Genomic DNA, 25,685 nt, shown 5'->3' on the forward strand with positions numbered 1-25,685 from the left:
GCGAGCAATGGCAGCAGCTGCAGTAGCCACCCCAGAAGCTGACGAGTTTGCCCTCTATCACCCGTTCGCCGTTCGCCACTTAACCATGGGTCGCCATCGCCTGCCTCCATTCACCCAGCAATCCCGCCGCCCAGCAGAAAAAAGATCCGAAGGTGTTTTTTTCCCGGCATATAAGGCGACTGGGCGTATAAGACGACCCCCCCAACTTTTGAGGTGATTTTCAGGGGTTCAAAAGTCATCTTATACGCCGGAAAATACGGTATTAAAAGTTGTAGGAGAAGATGCTATTCAAATATTAACAGCTCTTTGACAGCAAACATGGAAGAAGAGTGTGTAATCCAGAATTTGGAAAAGATTAGTGTATACCTACATGGATGCAACAGAATGTGCCAGTAATAAACTTACTGCACTGCACTAATCTCTGATGTAAGGGGGAAAAATGCAACCATGGGCTGGAAAGACCTTTACAAGGAGAAAAGAGAACTGGATGGCAACAGCTTCACACAGAGAAGACATTAAATTGGTCAAAGAATGCCTCTGTAAGTGAAAGATAGACCAATATTTTACAACACCAATGTATGCTACTAAGAAATTGATTTGACTTTTTCATTCTGTTGGACATTTAAATGATTTCTATAATAACCACTACTGAGCAAGACAGAAGTGAGCATTTACTGTATTCATTTTCTACTTTTCCTAACACAAAGAGATACACAAATGAAGCCTTAGTGATTCATAAATGCTACAAAACCTTCACTAGAGGATGTCCAAGGACATTCCATTTTTTATATCCACTGTGGCTGCTACCATTATTCACTCTTCCATCTCTCAGAGTACTATGGAATAGTATAAAGAAGGGGGTATAATTTGGAGACAGGAAAAGAGATTTTCAGTTGTGCATATAACCTTGTAAACAAAACTTTGCCTTCCAAAAATATCTAATAAACAATAAACAGTATTTTTAACACTGTAGTTGGATAGGATCAAACATTTTAAGTTATAAGAGTTATTAAATTGTTTCAAAGTCAACAACACGTTCCTATTTTTTTTTCTAAAGCAAACGGAATGCATAGAGTTTAAATAAAATAGAATGAAGTTATCTGCCAATTTGTGGAAAAGTTTCTAACCACTATCTGTAGGCCATACGTGTTTTATTGTGTTATGACTACAGGAAACAACCACACCAGAGCTTGCCAGAGATTTCCAGAATTTTGTAGAAAACATACTAACAATTGATCCCTGTGAATAGTTCTCAGTATTCAGGCAAGATTTGCTACCTAAAGTGATACCATTTAGGGTAATACTAATTAAATGATCAATTTTTATTGTGAGATTTGCAGCTAACATTTGGCATTTACATGAGACTGCCACATAGACTCTATGCTTTTGGCCTCATTTCATCATTATTTCATAAATACTCAAGGCCCACTGGACAATTCTACATTTGCCTGCTTTTTCTTCCAATTCTGCTGCAATGTACAATCCCAAAGGTGCTTTTTCAAGAGGCAGCTGGATCTTCTTCTTCTTCTTCCTCTTCTTCTTCCCCTTCCCCTTCTTATTTTGAAAGAAAGCAAGAAAGTCCAGTTGCCTCTTGAAAAAGCACCTTTGGGACAACCATGACCTGGATGACTGAGAATCTTCAAAGACATGCAATATACAATGTTGCCAGTTTTGCATAACAGCACTCAAAATATGTCAGAAGATGACCTGTGTCATAAAGTAGTTTTAATACAATCTAGACTACGGGTTTGCAATTCCCAGGCTGCAGACCAATAGGAAGTGGACCAAGCAAGTGAGCAAAGCTTCATCTGCCCATGTGTAGGATCTAGGTAGCATGCGAAACCACATCTCCCTGGTCCATGGAGCCGGTGCTCATCTCTGTTTCAAAGCCGAAGAGCCACCACTTGTCCGAGGATGTCTCCATGGTCATGTGGCCTGCATGACTAGACACCAAAGGCGCACGGAACGCTGTTACCTTCCCACCGTAGTGGTCCCTATTTTTCTACTTGCATTTTTACGTGCTTTCGAACTGCTAGGTTGGCAGAAGCTGGGACGAGTAACAGGCGCTCACTCTGTATATATATATGTTTTCATAGATTTTCACCAAGACCTACATATGTGTGTGTGTGTGTGTGTGTGTATAGTTAAGTAATTTCATTTTTGCATTTTGTATTTTCTGTTTTTAAATTCCTTATACTTCACCCTCCTTATGCTGGTCTTTGAGTATAATAAAGGTCAAAGACCACCTTAAGGACGCTGAGTTACAAGGAATAATAAAGGTTTATTTGATTTGGATATATGTTTTAAACAAATGATAAACTGCATTATCATTGGCAATATAATTCCCATTCTATATCACTTACCTATCAGTCCTCTGTCAAGAGTGAAGGTTTTGTTAGTGAACATGCATTCAAAAGCCACAATATGGAAAACTTTGTTTACTGTGTTGTGTGTTCCAACTATTCTGATATACCTGTAAGAACAAAACAAAACAAAAATCAACAGAATGAAATATGTAACATAGCACTGATCTTTACTAACGCTGCAAGTATCAGTTTAGTTTATTTCTGTATTGAGAGACTTACAGTACCAAGAGAATAAAAAACACAGGCTTGTAGTAAATGCATAAATAAATATTCCAGCTATATGAGAAACAACTTTCCAACCCACCTCCCATCCCATCTAGTTAAAAAGTATGATAGCAGCACCTTGCAAAAGCCAGTTTTTTTAGTGCTGTGGCAGCAACAACAACACAACTAAGATTTTTGGGCAAATCTTCATAAAAATGAGTCAAAACTTACAGTATTAAAGAAAGAAAATAATTACATAACAGTAAAGAAACAATCTTTTCTTTAATGTATTAATAAAGAAAAAAGGAGAAATGTAAAAAACATGAAAAAGAGAAAAGAATAAAAGCATATATTACCTATAGGGAATCATTCCTTCTAATTTCTGATCATAAATCCTTGACCATATGATAACAATGTTCAATCTTGATTAATTGAAAGCCAATTCATAAAAATAAAGCAAACTTTTATAGATAATTCAAGACTGCAAATCTGGTATTAAGATCATTAAGGACTTTTTCTTGAACAGCAATCTTTTTTGTTACCCCCATTATTCAATAAATGCATCAATTATTTAAACATTGATAATTTCCAAGTATTATGTACATTTAAAAATATATTCACATCTTTATATCTGATCTGTGTAATGTAATGTCATATTGATTCACTGATTTACATTTAGAAAATTAAAAACATTGCCATTCATTCAATTTTAAACACTTTGTAGGGTAAACAGTAAACATGTCGAAAATATTCTCACAAATTAGTCTTAACAGTTAGGATTCCTTAAAATTCTTAATGATTTTTTCACATGGCAAATTCCAACTCATTGTATCTTTGTTGTTAGTTGCAAAGTTGTGTCCAACCCATCGCGACCCCATGGACAACGTTCCTTCAGGCCTTTCTGTCCTCTGCCATCTTCTGAAGTCCATTTAAGCTCACGCCTACTGCCACCCCATTCTCTGTCGTCCCATTCTTCTCTTGCCCTCAATCTTTCCCAGCATTAGGCTCTTCTCCAGTGAGTCCTTCCTTCTCATTAGGTGGCCAAAGTATTTGAGTTTCAACTTCAGGATCTGGCCATCTAAAGAGCAGTCAGGGTTGATCTCCTCTAGGATCATTGTATCTACTGGATCACATATTTTAACTGTCCCCACAGTGGTTTTTTGGCCTGAGCACTTGTCTTAAAGAGAAACTAAAGTAAAAACGTGTGATTTGCAAAAGCTGAAAGTCAGGGAAATTAACATCCCATTATGAAATGATAGCCATAACATAGATAACTAAAATCTAGGTTTAGAGCTAGAATAATATTGTCCTTAATATATGGGCCAATGTTATTGTTGATATTTCTGTGTCAATATTTAACAAGGAAATCAAATGAGAGAATGTCCAGTCAGCAGGATATTCACCAGATTTCAAAATCAATTTTATAGTACTGGCGGGAAGAGACATTATTATAGTCGTCTACAGTATTTAGGTAATACCAACTATCTATCTACAAGCTTTTCTTTTTATGCCTACAAAAAGTAATATCTTACTTTTTGAAGAGGTAAAGTTGCAAATAAACAAGCAGTTGGTTCAGGCACACAGTAATCTTAGGGATGTGAATATAATATAAAAATTGCATTCTTTATTGGTTACACTTGATTCAATATTACACAATCAAAAACAAAAATGATTTACTGTTATATATCTTACTCTGGGCACCTTTAATAGTAGACATAATGTTGAATTGTTGCAACTCGTTCAACTAAATAATTAGAAAGTCTTCCTGAGACGGCAATCATATAGTAATATATTATTAAACAAGTATTTCCACTCTTGCAATTTATATTTAAATATTGATTTTAAATATAATACTTGTAAGCAAAAGAGCTCTTTAGTTAATGCAACTTTATTTTCTTAAGACATAATAACTTAAGATCTTTTCTTGGTAGAAATAAAAGACATTTGCAAGATTTGTAATTTTCATATTGCAGTTATGGATTCTATAATTCATATAGAATTATAATTGTCTGTAACTGTTTTGCCTAATTCTTATTCTAATTAACTGGAAACATAGGAAAGAATATATGCACTGAGGAATGGAAGAAAGTCATAAGTGGAAAGAAGGGGAGGGAGAGTGCTGCCATGACAGGGATATGGAACAGATTGAACAGTGAAAAGTGAAAAAAGCTAGTCAAAACCATACAAATTTGATTTAGGGTTGCATTTTTGTCTACCTTCATTCATGTTTCCTCTTTCACCTATGCTGCATGACATGTGATGTTACAAATTAATCAACTCTTAAAATGATTTAGCTTAGTGTAATCTCTCTCTCTCTCTCTGACTTGTTTTGAAAAAAAATATGGGATGAGGAGATATTAAGGAAAGAAGTATGCCTCCTTGACCTTCAAACAGTAGACCCAGTAGAGGCAAGGATGATTTGTAAGGAAAAAGGGAAATACAATGAATTTTGTTGGTATAAATTCTGTTTGTTTATTTAATTATCTTCATCTTTTACCTTTAGTTTCTTTGTCTGCATAGTGTTGCTTACTCCAACAAATACAGTGTGATAGGCATATATGTATGTAATATAATAATAATAATAATAATAATAATATATATAAAGTTGGAAGGGACCTTGGAGGTCATCTAGTCCAACCCCCTGCTCAGGCAGGAAACCCTATACCATTTCAGGCAAATGGCTGTCCAGTCTCTTCTTAAAAACCTCCAGTGTTGGAGCATTCACCACCTCTGGAGGCAGGTTGTTCCACTGGTTAGTTGTTCTAACTGTCAGGAAGTTTCTCCTTAGTTCTAGGTTGCTTCTCTCCTTGACTAGTTTCCATCCATTGCTTCTTGTCCTGCTTTCAGGTGCTTTGGAGAATAGCTTGACTCCCTCTTTTTTGTGGTAGTTTATTATGTTCTAGTTTATTATGTTCTATATTATATCTAGAAAATTTAAAGATGTACTCGTAAGAAAAAGATAAACAGGCAAGGTATAGGTTTCTTTTAAGATAGTTTCTTTTTGTTCTTTTTACCTTTAAAAAATCAGATTGAATTTTATAAACCAAAAAACAAACAGAGAAAAGGCAATTTAACCCAACCCCTTTAATATTCCCATTATACATGATGCATGCTTCCATTTTTCACTGTAGACACAAAGAAATGTTATTATTCACCACTTTTTCATCATAATGAAAGGTTCCATAAATCAAAGACAAAGACAATAAATCAATCCTCCTCACCTAAAGAATAAACCTTTCTCTTTTTAACTGGCCTTACTCTCATTCCATACTATAAATACTCTCCCTCTTTTTCTCCCCCCTCCTATACACACAGACACACACAGTATTTCGTATATGTTCAAAAGTTTTACTTTACAAGAAGCTGTAACTAATTTAAATTTTCAACTGCAGCTCTCTCTGCCATAGTTGTGATGAAGGATCACAAATATTTAGCAAGTTTTTAGCTATATGTGAAATTCTACAAAAGGCCTGAAATATGTGTAAAACCTTATTACTTGTTGCTAAACTTTTACTAAAGTTATCTAACTAGGACAGGATTTTGTTAAGTATATTGTGAAAGGAAACATCATAATCCAAATTATTAATACAACTCAGAAGCAGGTCTCTGCACACAATAGGGGGACTGGGGGAATGAATAACTTATGCAATTTATATGTGCTGTTGCATTCTGCATATTGAAGTTTTCAAGTGCTCTTCAAGAGCAGCTCTATGTGGAGCACATTGCAGAAATCAAGATGGGAAGTCTCTTTTGCCCTCAAGACTTAACTTTCTACAAGCATTAACCTTGAATCAATATGCTCCTCTTATTCTTAATGGGAGAATGAGAGTGATATCTGATCGATGAAATTAGATTATAATAATTATTAATAAATGTTCAGAAAAATCCCAAGCAAAGTAATATACAATATCTCAGTAGAATTAAAAAAAAACCCCACAAAATTATTAAAATATAATTTCCTATCATCCAAAGTGAAAAATGCATGTTATCAAATCAACAGCTATCTACTTAAAAGAAATTACACTATAAGAATACCATTAGGATTTTGCTACATATTCTTTGAAGATGATATAATTTAACTTCGGGGCTATTTGCCATTCTACCAGTGTTGAAAAGTTTAGATCAGGGGTATCACACCCAATCGCATCGTGGGCCGTATTGTGACGGCCCTTGCAGCCCTTGTTTTGCCCTTGCAGGGCAGGGTGCATCTGGTCCACAGGCTGCGTGTTTGACCTACCTGGCTTAGATTAAGTATGGATTTTTTGAAAAGAGGTTCTTTAAACTAGAAGATTTTCTTTTAACATTTTTAATGCTTGGATTTCTATGAATATTTGGGAATTTTTTCCAATACAGGTTTACCACAATTTTTCCCCAAGAGTTGTGTTTCAGTGAGATTCTTCCTTTATTTAAAAATACTGTGATTTTCTTCCATTCCTTTCTTTTTTCCCCTCTATGTTCAGCACCCAACTGTAAGTGCTTCACTAACTATCCTTTCTTTTAAAATGAACATTGTGCTCTCTAAAATTATTCCTTTTTTTCTCCAGAAACTACACAAATTACATGGAATAATTATAGTGTTTACATATCTTTAATTGCAAAGACCCTTTCGCTCCTGTGCATTTTCCAAATCTTAAAACTCTTTAGAAGGAAGCTTAATGAAAGAAAAAGTGATCCAACATTTTGAAGTTTCTATACTTCAGAGAAAGTTGAAACTTGGTCAATAACATCCAAAGTATTGGAATCAAACTATATTTCTAAGAAATTGGTAGTAGGATATAAAGTATGCCGATCATGCTCAAGCACAAATGACAGTTGGATCTATAGTCCCAACTGGGCAAAAATCTATGCTTTCACACATATGACTGTTCTTTACTCAACTATAAATTATTAATTATATATGACATGTAAACCAAACTGAAGTAGAACTCAGATTCATAAAGAAATAAGTAACTGCTTGTTGGCTAGATGTTGACTATAAATAAAACCAATAAGATTTCACTTACAGCTTACTATCTACAATGATTTAACTAAGTCCTATTAAATGATATCTAATCATATTAAGATCTGAACTGAAAAAAATGAGCAAAGACAAAAATTTCCTTCTCCCTTAGAAGGGAAAGTGAAGGGGGGGAGTGAAGGTTAATGTCTGTAAAAATTCCTGTCAGATAAGAAATTATGGAATGCTGTAATGGCAAACAAATGGTTAAGGGAAATAAGGGAAATAGTGTGAGAAAACTAATTGGTTCAAAACCTTCTGTCCTTGGTGATGGCACAGGTACAATGACAGTTCATATTATAATATATAAAATAGTATATCTGAATGGAAAATTGAGATTTTAAATAGCATTCTGACATTTCAAATTAAAAAGGCAATGCAGACAAACAATTTACATCCATCTTTGGGGGATATTCCATGGGGGGAAAATGTGTGTGCATATACTTTATTATCTCCAATGCCCACTGGAACTACTTAAACAGATGGAAGATAATTAAACCTTAAACATGGCTGGAGATGGCAGATATTGAGCAGATTGCCTATCTTAGATGAGAATCAAAGTTTCAGTAAGACTAACAATACATCAAGAGGGATGTGGTGGCTCAGTGGGTAGGATGCTGAGCTTGTCGATCAGGTGGTCAGCAGTTTGGCGGGTCGAATCCCGAGTGCCGCATAACAGAGTGCCTGTTACTCGTCCCAGCTTCTGCCAACCTAGCAGTTCTAAAGCACGTAAAAATGCAAGTAGAAAAATAGGGACCACTACAGTGGGAAGGTAACAGCGTTCTGTGCGCCTTTGGCGTCTAGTCATGCTGGCCACATGACCATGGAGACGTCCTCAGACAAGCGCTGGCTCTTCGGCTTTGAAACTGAGATGAGCAATGGCCCTTAGAGTTGGAAACGACTAGCACGCATGTGCGGGGGAACCTTAACCTTTACCAATACATCTGTTGTAAATAGGATAAGTACTGATATTATTTATATCCATGAAAAATAATATCAACTATTAAAATGCTTAATAGTCCCTAATTTTTTAAAACTACATCCAATATTCACCAAATGAATCTACCCAGCAGTTATTCACACTACTTTTAAGGTATTTTTTTGAAGAACTGCCTTAATCTTATCTTTTCATCTTATTACATTTGCTCATCTATTTGTGAAGCCAAAAAAAAATCAACTTCCTTATCTATTTGTATCACATACCCATAGTCTGTGAATTGTTACCTATGGCCCTTAATCTCAAGATAGTAGCCAGTCATCATTTTATCCAAGACTGTTGTTTCTACTTTTTGTTGTCCATAGTATTATTAATCATTTCCAAATCCATCATTTCAGCAGTACCTATTCTGTCCATTCTTTCTTAATATCCAGCTTTCAGAACTGGAAATTACCAACAGAAAAACTCTTACCTTAACCATTTTGATCTTTATTGGCATGGAAATCTATGCATCTTTATGAACTTGATAGTCATAGCCTTACTTCCTCAAACTAGTCTCTGTGTTTCCAGTACTTTTTTCATTTGTGGGTGGCCAGAAATATATTTTGCACCTTCATATCTCCACATCACTTAAAGTTCATTAATCATCTTGTGTACTATTACCTGACTTTACATTATTTAATATCAATTTAAAATTTTCACCTTCTATTTTTATTTCCACAATGAATCAGTTCTGTATCTTATTTTTTTAAAATATTTTAGACTGCCATTCTTAAAAAATATTCACTGTACATGTCAAACATATGTATAAACATATACCCACCTACCTGACTAGACCCTCCTTCTAATGCTCCACCCAGGGGACCGCCTTCCCAATGCTCCCCAATGCTCCCTATGCGGCTTCAATATTCTTGCATAGATCTTCTCGCCCTCAGGAGTTCCCCCCTCTCCTGGGTTCGTCCTGCCTTCGATACATCAAACCTCGATGACGGGCCCGACCATTGGGCCTCTGAGAGATGGCCAGGCAGGGTCAGGGGCCTCCATCACAAGACCAACAAGAGGCCCCTGGTTAAGTTTCTTGTTAAGTTTTTTGTCGGGTTAGGGAGGGGGGCGGGAAAAGAGTATGGCTGCTCGGGGAAGGCAGACCTTCCGGGTGCCATAACGCAGGCCAGGCTTACGACCATTCGCCATGGTGAGAAACGAGGACCAGTCGCCGACAATAACCGATGGCGTACTGACGAACATCCTATTCCCAGGATGGTGGGGAACGGCAGAAGGTGCACAAACAGAGGGCCGTATCGTCACCGGGAGTGTCATCTCCGCTCTGTACAAGCGGTGAGACGCTCCGACCCTCTGTACTTCCCCGGAGGTCCCGGGAGCGAAGGTGTGCAGCCTCCCATGCTATGGCTGGTCTACCTGAATGCCAGGTCCGTAGCTAACAAGGCACACCTTGTTCGTGACCTAGTGGAGAGCGAGCACGCGGACCTGGCTTGCATCACAGAAACCTGGCTGGGCCAAGAGGGTGGTGTCCCTCTGGTTGACCTCTGCCCGCCAGGTTTCCAGGTGCTGCACCAGCCTCGGGCCCATGGGAGGGGCGAGGGAGTGGCAGTTATCATCAGGGAATCCCTTAGCCCGCGAGAGATCACCGTCCCTCAGATGGTCGGGTGTGAGTCTCTCCTACTGAGATACGGCCCGGGGGCACAGTTGGGCCTGCTGCTGGCATACCTACCACCTAATCGTGCAGCGGCAGCCCTGCCCGAGCTACTCGATGTCCTCTCAGGGTTGGTGGTTGAATTCCCAAGACTCATGGTCTTGGGCGACTTTAACCTACCGTCCCTGGGAGGATCGTCCGATCTGGCTCGGGAGTTCATGGCTTCCATGGCGGCCATGGACCTGTCGCAAATAATTTCTGGACCGACTCATGAGAGAGGCCACACCCCAGACTTGGTGTTCTTGTCTGGACGGTGGCGCGATGATATCGGTGGGGGTGCCACGACTATTATGCCCCTGTCATGGACCGATCATCACCTCGTGCGGCTAGACTTCCCCTTTGCCACCCCCCGCCGTGGGTGCGCGGTGCCAACCAGATGGTACCGCCCTAGGCGCCTAATGGACCCTGATAGGTTCCAGGCAGCGCTTGGGGACGCACATGCACTCCCTGCTCACAGCTCGGCGGATGCCTTAGTGGAAGCCTGGGAGAAGGCAGCCACGGAGGCTCTGGACCGAGTTGTACCCTTGCGGCCTCTGACCCGGCGCAGATCCCAGCGAGCCCCATGGTTCACCGCGGAGCTCCGGGAAATGAAGCGTCGGAGACGGGGCCTAGAGAGCCGTTGGAGATCCAGTCGATCCGAATCCGACCGATTGCGATTAAGAATCCTCACCAGGTCTTATCTCGCTGCGATAAGGGTGGCAAAATCCAACTACTTTTCCACCCTCATCGCGTCCGCAGATAATCGCCCGGCTGCCTTGTTCAGGGTGACTCGCTCCCTACTGAACCAAGAGGAGAGGGAGGAACCCTTGCAGGGTCGAGCCGAGGAATTCGGTCAATATCTGCTGGATAAAATTGCTCGGATCCGAAACGGCCTGGACTCCAACTGGGCTGAGTTGGAAGAACAAGGCATGGACAGTCTTGTCGACGTCATCTGGGAGGAATTTGATCCTGTGACTCCTAAGGAAGTGGACAGGATTATGAGGAGGTTGAGCTCCTCTACATGCTTACTGGACCCGTGCCCTTCCTGGCTGGCATATGCAGCTCGAGAGGGGACACGTGGCTGGTTCCTAGCGGTCATCTCCGCTTCTCTGAGTGAGGGTCACTTCCCCACTGCCTTGAAGGAGGCGGTGGTGAGGCCTCTCCTCAAGAAGCCCACCTTGGACCCATCCTCATTGAATAACTTTCGTCCAGTCTCCAATCTTCGCTTCCTTGCGAAGGTTGTTGAGAGCGTGGTGGCGCACCAACTCCCTCAGATCCTGGATGAAGCAGTTTATCTAGACCCGTACCAATCGGGCTTCAGGCCGGGCTACAGCACGGAGACGGCATTGGTCGCTCTGATAAATGATCTCTGGAGAGCCCGGGACAGGGGCCATTCCTCTGTCCTAGTCTTATTAGACCTCTCGGCGGCTTTCGATACCATCGACCATGGTATCTTGCTGCGACGCCTCAGGGGACTGGGAGTGGGAGGCACGGTTCTGCGTTGGTTCTCCTCCTTTCTCCAGGGTCGCTCGCAGTCGGTGTTGGCAGGGGGACAGAGGTCGACCCCGAGGCCTCTCGCTTGCGGAGTCCCTCAGGGGTCGGTCCTCTCGCCTCTCCTGTTCAACATCTACATGAAACCGCTGGGCGAGATCATTCGCAGCTTTGGAGTAGGGTACCATCAGTATGCTGATGACACCCAGCTTTTCATCTCAACTCCAAACAACATCAGTGATGCCCTCGACGTGATGTCTCGCTGCCTGAAAGCGGTCCGGGAATGGATGGGGAGGAACAGGCTTCAACTGAACCCGGACAAGACTGAATGGCTGTACGTACCGGCAAGCCAGGATACTCAGAACATCCCATCCCTTAACATCGGGGACAAGTTACTACCCCCTGTTGATAGGGCCCGCAACCTGGGTGTCCTCCTTGACTCGCAGCTCTCCCTGGAAGATCACATAGGAGCTGAGACCAAGGGGGCCTTCTCCCGGGTTCGACTAGTTCGCCAATTACGGCCTTATCTGGACCTGGATGCCTTACGTACAGTCACCCATGCTCTTGTGACCTCTCGCCTAGACTACTGTAACGCTCTCTACTTGGGGCTGCCCTTGAGATCCACTCGGAAGCTTCAACTGGTGCAAAGTGCAGCGGCACGGACACTCTTGGGAGCCTCCCGATACTCCCATATCACACCTCTCCTCCGTGCACTGCACTGGCTTCCAGTTGCCTTCCGTGTGAAGTTCAAGGTGCTAACAATGACTTACAAAGCCCTACATGGCATGGGTCCGGACTACCTACGGGAGCACCTTCTGCCAATGTCAGCACCCCACCGTCCTGTGCGCTCCCACAGAGAGGGCCTCCTCAGGGTGCCACCGCTCAAGGAATGTCGGCTGGTGGCCCCCAGGGGGAGGGCATTCTCAGTGGGTGCGCCAGCCCTCTGGAACAGCTTACCAACCGAAATCCGGATGGCCCCCGACCTCCGCACCTTCCGGCGCGAATTAAAAACTTATCTGTTCCAGCAGTCCGGCCTGGCCTGATAGCTCTAATCTGGGGTCCCAGTTTGTATTTTACTATTGTTTGTTTTCACTATTGTTCATTCTGTATGCCTACCTTATTCTGTACACCGCCCCGAGTCCCTCGGGAGAAGGGCGGTTTATAAAAACAAATAAATAAATAAATAAATAAATAAATAAATAAATAAATACTTCATCTCCCTTTCTGTTTCTGTACCACTGTATTTTTCTGCATCAAGTTCTTCTAGAAGCTTTTTATTCACTCAATCTTTCCTTTCTAGTTTGACATTGGAGGTCTTTTTTCAGTTAGTATCCATCCTTCTTGTTGCCCAAGACTTTCACTGACTTTGAGTATCGTGATAGCCTTTCTAAATCTAAGTCACTAGGATATTTTTTTTTCTTTGTGACATTTCAAGAGACAAGGGGAAAAAAATCAAATTCAGTTTTCTCTTTTAACTCTTCCCATAGCTTCTTTACATAAATTAATCCTACAATTATTATTAGATTTTAGATTTTATTAGATTTATATACCGCCCTTTCCCGAAGGACTCAGGGCGGTTTACAGGACATTTTAAAATCATACCAATACAAAATACAAAGTTAAAAGACAAATAAAAGATTAAATTATCCCTGAAAATAAAACCCAGTTAAAATTCTCAGCCTGGGTCAGAGAGCTCAAAGAGCCAAGTCTTCAGGTCTCGGCGGAATGAACGTACGTCAGGGGTAGTCCTGAGCTCCACGGGCAGCTGGTTCCAGAGGGCAGGCGCACACACAGAAAAGGCCCTCCCCCTGGGTGTTATCCGCCGGCAATCTTTTACCGGCAGCACCCTGAGAACACCCTCTCTCTGCGAGCGCACTGGACGAAGGGAGCTTGATGCTGGCAGCAGGTGTTCCCTCAAATATCCCGGACCCAAGCCATTTAGGACTTTAAAGGTCATTACCAGCACCAGTTCCATCTCAAACTGTAGTTTCATACATCTGTCCAGCCAGTATGCTTTGGAACAACCAGATCTTTTAAGCCAGTACCTACCTGCACTGCTACATTCTGGATTATCTGAGGATTTTAATGTTAATCATCCCAAGAAATTGTTAGGTTGGGGAAAAGGGCAACAGCTAAACTTCCAGTCATTAGGCTACCAACTCAAGTATCTGCTGAGGATCAAGAGACTGCTTGGATTACTTTCTGTTACGTGCTGTATAGATATATTTGAATATTAGAGGTAACTCCCAAGCCCCCAAATTTTAAAGAAGAAAAAGAACAGTAATGTATTCAGTTTTGCCCATTTCCAATTTCTTTAAAATATTGTTTAAGATGATTTATATTTTGAAGAAAACAAAGTGGCAAAAATTTCCTCCTGCAGTTTCCAATAAGATATATAAAATCTAATCCTCATAAAAATGACTCGCACTCCAAAACCAGACAAAATACAAAAGTAGGCTGGTTGCACAAAGCATTAACCTAAAGCTCAGCAGAAATATTCCTTCACTATGTTTACTATGTTCTGTTTAATCAACACTTTTGTCTCAGCATTGCCATCTCATAACCTGCAGACATGGAGTCAAAATAACTATTTGTACTTCACTGCAACTCTAAATTAATTATCACATTGGCTGTTTATTTGAAGGATAAATAGGGCTGCCAAACAGATCAAAGTGTTTCAAAGAGCTAGAATCACCTGGGAAAAAATAGTAAATGATATCTAACGTTTAATTTGAAGAATCTATGACTGATAATATTTAATATGCTATCATTAAGAGCTTCTTTTCAAGTCTAATTATACTAGAGGAGAGACTACTAATCTCTAATTTCTGGAATCAATTCTTGGTCTTCAAAAGATTGTGTAAAACCAAAAGCTAATGCAAGTTTAAACAAAAATTTCATACAGTGGCATCTTGGTACACAACTGCTTTGAAACTCATCGAATTTGGTACTCGAAACATCCTGATGTAAAAATTTTGTCCTGGTAATCATTGTTGGTTTAATACTCAATGCACAAGCTAGAACTTGTCAGTGTTGGCTGCCTTGTGACTCACTACATTATTCCTTATGGGGAAAAATTGTTTGGTACTCATTGTTTTTGGCATTCAACGTGCCTCCCAGAACGAATTAACTATGAATACCAAGGTATCACTGTAAGTGTTTATAATATAACTAAACAGCTGTAAAGTTATCAACTCCTATACAATTCACTCCATGCTCTTAGTTCTTCAGTGGAACATATGTTGCAGGTTGTACAAGAGATATATTTAAATCAACATTCAAGTATCTTTTGCATAGTGGGATCTAGACTAGGAATTGCTTACTGGTAAAGATGAGGCTGACATAAAATTTGTGTATTTTATTAATATTTTATACCAATGGTTTCTATTGGCTCCCTAGATTTTTTATATATATAGACGTTGATAAACCATTTATACCTAAAAAACAGATAGGAGGAAAGATCTAACTGCTTCCATAACTAGTTTTTAAAAGTCTGATGGATCTGAACTGATTTAGTGTGTAAGGTGATTTTAGGTGGACTAATTTAGTGTAAAAGATGATTAACATATGGAAGCTTCACTTGGAATGCGAAAGGTTGCAAGATTGATTTAGGTACAACAAGCCTACATATTTTTGGAGAATATGATTCCACTATTGCAATTACCCCAGTGATTTCCAATACATTTCTGTAGTCAAGTAAAATACGATTTTTTTTCAAATTTTTAGAAAATGTCATCCTCGAAACTGAACCACAATTCAAATGCTCAATTGGAAATCATATAAGACATTTTTATCTGTCATAGATAGCATCTGGATTGGATGATCCCATGAACACATTTGTTTAATTTATTTATTTATTTATTTATTTATTAGTTTTTATAAACCGCCCTTCTCCCGAGGGACTCGGGGCGGTGTACAGAGGAAGGAAGGTCTACAGATGAACAATAAAAGTAATAAAAACAATATTGAAAACAAACTGGGACCCCAATTAACGCTATCATGCCAGGCCGGACTGCTGGAACAGGAAAGTTTTTAAGTCGCGTCGGAAGGTACGGAGGTCGGGGGCCATCCGGATTTCGGTTGGTAAGCTGTTCCAGAGGGCTGGCGCACCCACTGAGAATGCCCTCCCCCTGGGGGCCACCAGCCGACATTCCTTGAGCGGTGGCACCCTGAGGAGGCCCTCTCTGTGGGAGCGCACAGGACGGTGGGGTGCTGACATCGGCAGAAGGTGCTCCCGTAGGTAGTCCGGACCCATGCCATGTAGGGCTTTGTATGTCATTGTTAGCACCTTGAACTTCACACGGAAGGCAACCGGAAGCCAGTGCAGCGCACGGAGGAGAGGTGTGATATGGGAGTATCGGGAGGCTCCCAAGAGTGTCCGTGCCGCCGCACTTTGCACCAGCTGAAGCTTCCGAGTGGATCTCAAGGGCAGCCCCATGTAGAGAGCGTTGCAATAGTCTAGGCGAGAGGTCACAAGGGCATGGGTGACTGTACGTAAGGAATCCAGGTCCAGATAAGGCCGTAGTTGGCGAACTAGTCGTACCCGGGAGAAGGCCCCCTTGGTCACAGCTCCTATGTGGTCTTCTAGGGAGAGCTGCGAGTCTAGGAGGACACCCAGGTTGCGGGCCCTATCAACAGGGGGTAGTAACATGTCCCTGATGTTAAGCGATGGGACATTCTGAATATCCTGGTTTGCCGGAACGTACAGCCATTCAGTCTTGTCCGGGTTCAGTTGAAGCCTGTTCCTCCCCATCCATTCCCGGACCGCTTTCAGGCAGCGGGACATCACGTCTAGGGCATCACTGATATTGTTAGGAGTTGAGATAAAAAGCTGGGTGTCATCAGCATACTGATGGTACCCTACACCAAAACTGCGAATGATCTCACCCAGCGGTTTCATGTAGATGTTGAACAGGAGAGGCGAGAGGACCGACCCCTGAGGGACTCCGCAAGCGAGAGGCCTCGGGGTCGACCTCTGTCCCCCTGTCAGCACCGACTGCGAGCGACCCTGGAGAAAGGAGGAGAACCAACGCAGAACCGTGCCTCCCACTCCCAGTCCCCTGAGGCGTCGCAGCAAGATACCATGGTCGATGGTATCGAAAGCCGCCGAGAGGTCTAATAAGACTAGGACAGAGGAATGGCCCCTGTCCCGGGCTCTCCAGAGATCATTCATCAGAGCGACCAATGCCATCTCCGTGCTGTAGCCCGGCCTGAAACCCGATTCGTATGGGTCTAGATAAACTGCTTCATCCAGGATCTGAGGAAGTTGGTGCGCCACCACGCTCTCAACAACCTTCGCGAGGAAACGAAGATTGGAGACTGGACGAAAGTTATTCAAAGAGGATGGGTCCAAGGTGGGCTTCTTGAGGAGAGGTCTCACCACCGCCTCCTTCAAGGCAGTGGGGAAGTGACCCTCCCTCAGAGAAGCAGAGATGACCGCTAGGAACCAGCCACGTGTCCCCTCTCGAGCTGCATATGCCAGCCAGGAAGGGCACGGGTCCAGTAAGCATGTGGAGGAGCTCAACCTTCTCATAATCCTGTCCACTTCCTTAGGAGTTACAGGATCAAATTCTTTCCAGATGACGTCGACAAGACTGTCCATGTCTTGTTCTTCCATCTCAGCCCAGTTGGAGTCCAGGCCAGTTCGAATCCGAGCAATTTTATCCAGCAGATATTGACCGAATTCCTCGGCTCGACCCTGCAAGGGTTCCTCCCTCACCTCTTGGTTTAATAGGGAGCGAGTCACCCTGAACAAGGCAGCCGGGCGATTATCTGCGGACGCGATGAGGGTGGAAAAATAGTTGGATTTTGCTACCCTTATCGCAGCGAGATAAGACCTGGTGAGGATTCTTAGTCGCAATCGGTCGGATTCGGATCGGCTGGATCTCCAACGGCTCTCTAGGCCCCGTCTCCGACGCTTCATCTCCCGGAGCTCCTCGGTGAACCATGGGGCTCGCTGGGATCTGCGCCGGGTCAGAGGCCGCAAGGGTGCAACTCGGTCCAGAGCCTCCGTGGCTGCCTTTTCCCAGGCTTCCACTAAGGCATCCGCCGAGCTGTGAGCAGGGAGTGCATGCGTGTCCCTAAGCGCTGCCTGGAACTTATCAGGGTCCATTAGGCGCCTAGGGCGGTACCATCTGACTGGCACCGTGCACCCACGGTGGGGGGTGGCAAGGGGGAAGTCTAGCCGCAGGAGGTGGTGATCGGTCCATGACAGGGGCGTAACAGTTGTGGTACCCCTACCGATATCATCACGCCACCGTCCAGACAAGAACACCAAGTCTGGGGTGTGGCCTCTCTCATGAGTCGGTCCAGAAATTATTTGCGACAGGTCCATGGCCGCCATGGAAGCCATGAACTCCCGAGCCAGTTCGGACGATCCTCCCAGGGACGGTAGATTAAAGTCGCCCAAGACCATGAGTCTTGGGAATTCAACCACCAACCCTGAGAGGGCATCGAGTAGCTCGGGCAGGGCCGCCGCTGCACGATTAGGTGGTAGGTACGCCAGCAGCAGGCCCAACTGCGCCCCTGGGCCGTATCTCAGTAGGAGAGACTCACACCCGACCATCTGAGGGACGGTGGTCTCTCGCGGGCTAAGGGATTCCCTGATAACTGCCACTCCCCCACCCCTCCCATGAGCCCGAGGCTGGTGCAGCACCTGGAAACCTGGCGGGCAGAGGTCAACCAGAGGAACACCACCCTCTGGGCCCAGCCAGGTTTCCGTGATGCAAGCCAGGTCCGCATGCTCGCTCTCCACTAGGTCACGAATGAGGTGAGCTTTGTTAGCTACGGACCTTGCATTCAGGTAGACCAGCCTTAGCATGGGAGGGGGCGCACCTTTGCTCCCGGGTCCTCCGGGGGAGAACAGAGGGTCGGAGCGTCTCACCGCTTTTACAGAGCGGAGATGACACTCCCGGTGACGATATGGCCCTCTGTCTGTGCACCTTCTGCCATTCCCCACCATCCTAGGGATGGGATGTTTGTCAGTACGCCACTGGGTGTTATCGGCGACTGGTCCTCGTTGTACGCCGTTGCGAACGGTCGTGGGCCTGGCATGCGTTATGGTGGCTGGAAGGCGTGCCTTTCCCGCGCAACCATAGTCTTCTCCCTCCCCCCTCCCTAACCCCACAAAAAACTTAGCTAAGAACTTAATCAGGGGCCTCTTGTTGGGCTTATGCTGGAGGCCCCTGACCCTGCCCGGCCATCTCTCAGAGGCCCTGTGGTTGGGCCCGTCATCGAGATTGGATGTGATGCAGGCGGGTCGCACCCAGGAGAGTGGGGAACCCCTGAGGGCGTGTAGTACTGTGCTGGAGTATTGAACGAGCATAGTCACAAGGGGTTCCGGGAAGGCAGTCCCCTGGATGGTGAATTTGTAGGAGGGTCGAGTCGGGTAGGTGCGTTTCTGGTTCGTCGCCCTGCCACTGCCACTTGGCCGGGCGAACCCCGAGAAGCAGGCCATTCCTCATCCTCTCACAATGGGTTGTGACTCTGCTTCCGGGGGTGGTCCAGAACGTACTCTGGGTGAAGCATACCCCATAGAGCTCTCACCTCTATGGGGTTGCAGGTGTAAGGCCAAGCCACTCTGCCACCGTGGCTTGCACCCAGGCCCGTTATGTCCTGTGGGGAGAGAGTGGGCAAGGGTGGTTGAGAGTGGGTAGAAGGCAAGATGGAGGGATCCATTAATCGGCGTCAGCTCTGGTAGTTCAGCCGCCCAAACAGTTCTCTCCCTGATCCTCTGGGCGTTGTTCCTGGCCACAGCTCCATAGGCCCCTATTGGTTGGGGACCGTCCAGAGCGTGGCCTCCCAGAGGTATGGGAGTCCCTGGTGTCATGCCGCTGCTGTTGTCGTCTCCGATCAAGGTGCTTCGAAGAGGTGGCTCAGGGTGTGAGCCGTAGATGCCTCGCCTCCGCCGCTACCGCCGCTGTCAGAGGGCCCTGGGCAAAAACGGTCGACCGGGGCCCGGAGAGGGTGTCACCGCCGTCCTCGCCTCCGTTGCCGCCGCTTCCGCCGTATAGGGCATAGAAGAGTCGTTGGCACCCATTCGCTGCCTCTACCGTCGTAAAGCTGGCCTGCGGCGTCTCCTTGATCACTCGGAGACGCTGCCGCTATCCGGGAGTAGATTAGGCAGCCGAGGCAGAACAGCAACTCCGGCCCCGCTCAGGATGGTTGTAGCGGCAGCAGCGGTACAGGGGGTGGGCCGGAGATGCCACGCCGTCAGCGCTACCGCCGCTGCCAAGGCCCCTGGGTGGCGAATGGCTGTGCAGCTGCAGTGGCTCAGGGGGTGTGCCGAAGATGTCACCGCCAACCGCCTCCGCTGTTTCAGCCCCCTGGGTAGATGGCCGGCTTTGGGCTTGGGTGCTCTCACTGCTTTCGCTTTCGCTACGCCGCCTCCGCCTCACAGCTGATCTGCGGCGTCTCCCTTGATCCTTCGGAGACGTCGCCGCCGCCCAGATGCTGTTTCCAGCCCCATGGGGAAGATGACCGGCTTTGGGCTTTGAGCGCTCACACCGACTGTTGCTGTGCTCACTTTCACTTTCACCACCTCCGCCTTACAGCTGATCTTCCGCCGCCTCCGCCTCACAGATGATCTGCGGCGTCCCCTTTGATCCTTCGGAGACGCCGCCGCCGCCCAGAGAAGATCAGGCGGCTGAGGCTGAGCGAGGATGATGGCCCCATTTAAAAACGGCCGCCAACGGCCCAGTCGGTGGGCGGAGACGTCCGGCAGCCCTGCAGCTGATTCGGGGCGGCCGCGGACGGCACATTGCCCATCTCAGCTGCCCAAATTCTCACCCCACCCCAGGGGTCTATTGACATCCCTGGGGGGCTCCTGGGGGGACGCCTTACAACCGGGGGTTACGGAGCTCTCCCCAGCACGTCCGCCATCTTTGGAGCCGGGAAAAAAAGAAAAAAAAAATTCCTCCAGCTGCAGCATTTCTATTACTTTCATCAGACTTAAAAAAAAACCAGAATTGCCTTGATATCTGATTTGTCTTTTGTCCCTTGAGTTCTTCCTTATTTTGTCTAATACTTTGTTATAATATTCATTTTAATTAGTCACTGATTATAATACTAAGTTATAAGTAAATCATTATTAATTTATATCCCATAATTATTTTGTATAACTCATACATAATGCTTTTCCAATTTTCCCCACAATAATCTTATGTAGAATGTTTAAGAGAAAGAGCTATTTCTAGTCCAGCACCTTAGCTACTACACCAAACTGATTCTGAAGTATTTGATATGGAATTTGGTGGGATTCTGAAACATTTTGATGAAAGGAGGAAGAGGGCAGGATGAGTGTTTGCATCCATCTTTTCCCCATTTCATCTTTCTGTGGCTTTTGATACCATCAACCTGAATTGGCTGAGAGGATTGGGGCTGAATAGCATGGTGTTGTGCAGGTTCTCTTTCTCCAGGATAAATCCCAGTCAGTGGTGTTTGGAGACCAGAGATCCCTTCCTTGGCCACTACTATGTGGAGTGCTTCTATTCAACATCTACATAGGGCTACTGGATGAACTCATCCATCACCATGGTGTGAGGTATGATCAATATGCTGATGATAGCCAATTATATATCACTGTCCCTGACAAATTAAGTGATGCTATGAGCATCTTATCCTGGTGCGTAGTTTTAGCTGAACTCTGGCAGGATTGAATGTTTTGGGGTTTTGGGGCCTACCAGATCCAGGACTATATCATTTTGGTATTGGATGTTCCAGACAGATCCAGTGTGCAATCTGAGGGTCCTCCTGTTCCTGGATCAGTAACGGGGGAGGAGCTCGGCTCACAGTCATTCATGCAATGGTCAGCTCCTGTTTGGATTATTGTAATGCATTTTACATGTGACTGGTCTTAAAGAGTATCCAGAAGATTTGCATGGTGCAGAATGCAATAATGTGGTCAGTTATGTCTGCTTCTAGAACATTACACATTTAAGAGATTTAAACTTAGAAAGAGCTTGGAAAAGATTCCATGGATGACAATCCTCAAGGAGAAAACAACTCAAGAAGCTTGGGAAATTTTGAAAAGTGAGATTATAAAAGCCCAGTCAAGCACAATGACCCAATGAAGAAGAAACATAACAGGTCTCAAAAGAAACCATCATGGCTGCATAAAGAACTCTGATAAATTGAAAGACAAAAATGACAAGTATAAAAAGTGAAAATATGGTACATAACTAAGGCAGAATATCAGCAAATAGCTTGAAGTATGGAAACCTAAGGCTCAAAATGCATTAAGGCTTGCGACAAAAGTAAAAAATAACAACAAAAAAAGCTTCTTTCAACATGTAAACACAAGAAAAAAAGTCAAGGAAACGACTGGTCCATTAGTGGGAGAAAGTGGCAAGAAGGTGACAAGCAACAGAGAGAAAGCAGAACTACTTAACTCATTTTTTGCATCCGTTCTTACACAACGGGAAAAAACAGTCCAACCTATCAAAAACTGTACTATAAAAAACAGATTAGAAACACATGTTAAAATAGGCAAGAAAATGGTGAGAACCTGTCCACCCTAGATGAGTTCAAATCACCAGGACCAGATGGACTACACCCCAAGGTTCTGAAGGAATTGACAGACGTGATCTCAGAACCACTGAACTATATTTTTCAAAGATCCTGGAGCACCAGGAAACTACCAGAGGACTGGAAAAGAGCTGATGTACTTCCCATCTTCAAAGAAGGAAAAAAATAGATCCAGGAAATTACAGACTTATCAGCCTGACCTCAGGGAAGATTTCAGGAGGTGAGGCTTCCCTCTTTTCCAGGGAAGATCCTGGAAAAGATAAGCAATGAATCAGTGAACACGTAGAGGCAAACAAAGTCATAACCAAAAGCCAACATGGGTTTGTTGAAAACAGATCATGCCAGACAAATCTTATTGCATTCTTTGATCAGGTGACAAAATTAGTGGACCAGAGGAATGCTGTGGATATAATTTACTTGGACTTCAGTAAGGCATTTGATAAAGTAGACCACAACTTACTACTTGATAAGATAAAAAAAATGTGGGTTAGACAGCATCACTATCAGATGGATTCGTAACTGGCTGACCAAACACACTCAACATGTAGTCCTCAATGGAACTGCATCCATATGGCGGGAAGTATGCAGTGGGGTACCCCAAGCTGTTTTAGGCCCAGTACTCTTCAACATTTTCATCAATGATTTGTATGAGGGCATAGATGGGGAACTCATTTGCAGATGACACCAAGCTCACAGGAATAGCCAACGCTCCAGAAGATAGGCTTAAGATACAGAAGGATCTTGACAGACTTGAACATTGAGTACTATCTAACAAAATAAAATTCAATGGTGAAAAAAATAAGACACTACGTTTAGGCAAAACCCCCAAAAATGCACAGGTACAGTATAGGTGGTACCTCGTTCAAAAGTAGTGAGAGGGACCTTGGAATCCTAGTGGACAATCACTTAAATATGAGCCAGCAGTGTGCTACAGCTGCCAAAAAAGCCAACACAGTGCTAGGCTGCATTAACAGAAGGATAGAATCAAGATCACATTAAGTGTTAATACCACTTTATAATGCCTTGGTAAGGCCACACTTGGAATACTGCATCCAGTTTTGGTCACCACAATGTAAAAAAGATGTTGAGACTCTAGAAAGAGTGCAGAGAAGTGCAACAAAGATGACTAAGGGACTGGAGCCTAAAACATGTAAGGAACGGCTGCTGGAATTGGGTATGTCTAGTTTAATGAAGAGAAGGATGAGGGGTGACATGATAGCAGTGTTCCAATATCTGAGGGGTTGCCACAAAGAAGAGGAAGTCAAGCTATTGTCCAAAGCAGGACAAGAAGCAAAGGATGGAAACTAATCAAGGAGAGAAGCAACCTAGAACTAAGAAGAAATTTCCTGACAGTTAGAACAATTAATCAGCTTGCCTCCAGAAGTTGTGGATGCTGTAACACTGGAAGTTTTTAAGATGAGATTGGACCATTTGTCTGACATGGTATAGGGTTTCCTGTCTAAGCAGGGAGTTGGACTAGAAGACCTCCAAGGTCCATTCCATTCTACCTCTGCTCTGGAAGCTGCATTGGTTGTCAGTTTGCTTTCAGGTCCAATTCAAGGTGCTGGTTTAGGGACCATCTCTACCCTGTTATATCTGCCTATTTCATTATATCTGGTAGAGAAGGCATACTATGGGTTCCATCCTAGAGGTTAACTACACTTGGAAGATTTCAGGAGGTGAGGCTTTTCTGCCATAATGCCCACCTTATTGTCCCAATGTTAATGTTCTGAAGGTCCTTCAACACATGGCTGTGCCATCAAGATGAAGGTTTGTGTTTTTTTTAAAATCCCATTTATATCCCACCCTTCTCCGAAGACTCAGGGCGGTTTACAATCTAAAGCACAAATCAATGTGCTTAGCAATGGTCCCAAGGGACCAGTGAAATCCTAAGATGCTCCCTTATTGAGATTAATATTCACTCTCTCGTGTCTTGTAGTTTTATATAGTTAAATGACAATTGCTTTATAAATATATTTATTGCTTTAATTAATTGTTGTACGCCAGCCAGAGTCACTTTCTGTGAGATAGGCAGCCATAAATATTTATCAATCAATCCATCCATCCATCAATCAAATCAGATAATATAATGTATTCTGAAGACTATGATTATAGACTTCATCTAGACTTTAAAGACAGTATTGTTTTTTAGAGTAATACCTTTGCCATAAATGTAAGATAACTATTATCTGTACATGTTGATCATCTTTGATCAAAATGATGGCGTATTTTACAATACTGAAAAGTCTTCAAGATACTTAAAGAAGAAAGTACTTTGGGAAGAATTTATTCTCTGTAAAAATAATTAAATCTATTATATTAACCCAGTTATGCCTGCATTTATAAACTGAATTTTCAATTAGACATACAGTACACTAAATCCAACTTCTCATTCCGTCAATACTACAAAATAATTTCAAAAGTCAATATCTGACAATAGGAACCCTAATCTTCTAGTGAACCAAATAAATTCCATGCTTGGAATATTTTAGTTATGAACAAAGTGTTGAGTCTATTTAGCCAAAAGATAAGTTCAATTATACAAATCTAGAATGATAATAAAAAAACAACAGTAAGTGACTTAGATTTTCAGCGGATTAGTAAGGACTTTGCAGATATATTCAGATTTTCATAAAAATTACAAATGGATTATTATAATAAAATAATAGTAGTGGTTATAATAATTGTAATATCTACTAAGATCCCAATGTTATGCAGCATAGACCAAAATTCTAAGGATGGGTTTTTTTATGTTGCCTAAATATATGTTACTGTTTTTGAAACCTGACTTTAATACGGTAACTGAATCAAGGCACTTTTTAAGTCTCAAAAATGCCCTGATTCAGTTATTATTTTTGCAATTTTTCCAGAGTGTATCTTCTTGCAGAGAATATCCTTACTCCTTTAGATAAAATGTGTATAATGTTGACAAAAATACTGAATGAAACATTTTGATTTAACAATTGTGACACGTATTTACAGTACATATACTTACAGTACATTACAGGAGATGTATTAAAGCCTCCTCACTCTGCCCCTCTGCAATCTACAAGGCAGTATAATATTTATGATTGCACAAACATCAAACTGAATATGTGCAAGCTTAAGGAAACAATGGCTTTAATGATTCCGAAAAGAGGTCTTATTGAAAAAAGTTTCTACTGAAGAGAAAACTGTAGTAGCCACAGAAGGAGAAAGAGAGGGAGAAAGTGGCAAGGAGGAACAAGAGGAAAATAGAAGCAAAGAAAATAAAGTTCTAAAAAAGGACTGAAGGACCTAAAGAAAGTATGGCAACAGATGCAGGACTGAGAACAGATGAAGAGAGATGGCAATAGGCAGAAGTAGCAACAAAGCTAATGTCTCCACTTTTGTCTTTTTTCATTGGCAATATCAGGCAACCTGGAAACAAAGTTAGTCAAGGTGCAAGGCACCAGTAAGTATCAATAAGACCAGGTGCTGGCATCTTTAAAGATCCCA

General features: G+C 43.3%; 1 protein-coding gene across 2 annotated transcripts in view; it reads right to left on the reverse strand.

Moving 5' to 3' along the window:
* The window catches only part of BTBD9 (BTB domain containing 9), a 147,591-nt gene that overhangs the window by 55,312 nt on the left and 66,594 nt on the right, over window positions 1–25,685 (reverse strand). For both annotated transcript variants that reach the window (XM_083349341.1, XM_083349342.1), the window contains exon 7: window positions 2,364–2,473. In XM_083349341.1, the coding sequence (XP_083205467.1) occupies window positions 2,364–2,473 (110 nt within the window). The remainder of the gene's footprint in view (window positions 1–2,363; window positions 2,474–25,685) is intronic.

The sequence above is a fragment of the Vipera ursinii genome (genome assembly GCF_947247035.1).
Source record: "Vipera ursinii genome assembly, chromosome: 1".
NCBI lineage: Eukaryota > Metazoa > Chordata > Lepidosauria > Squamata > Viperidae > Vipera > Vipera ursinii.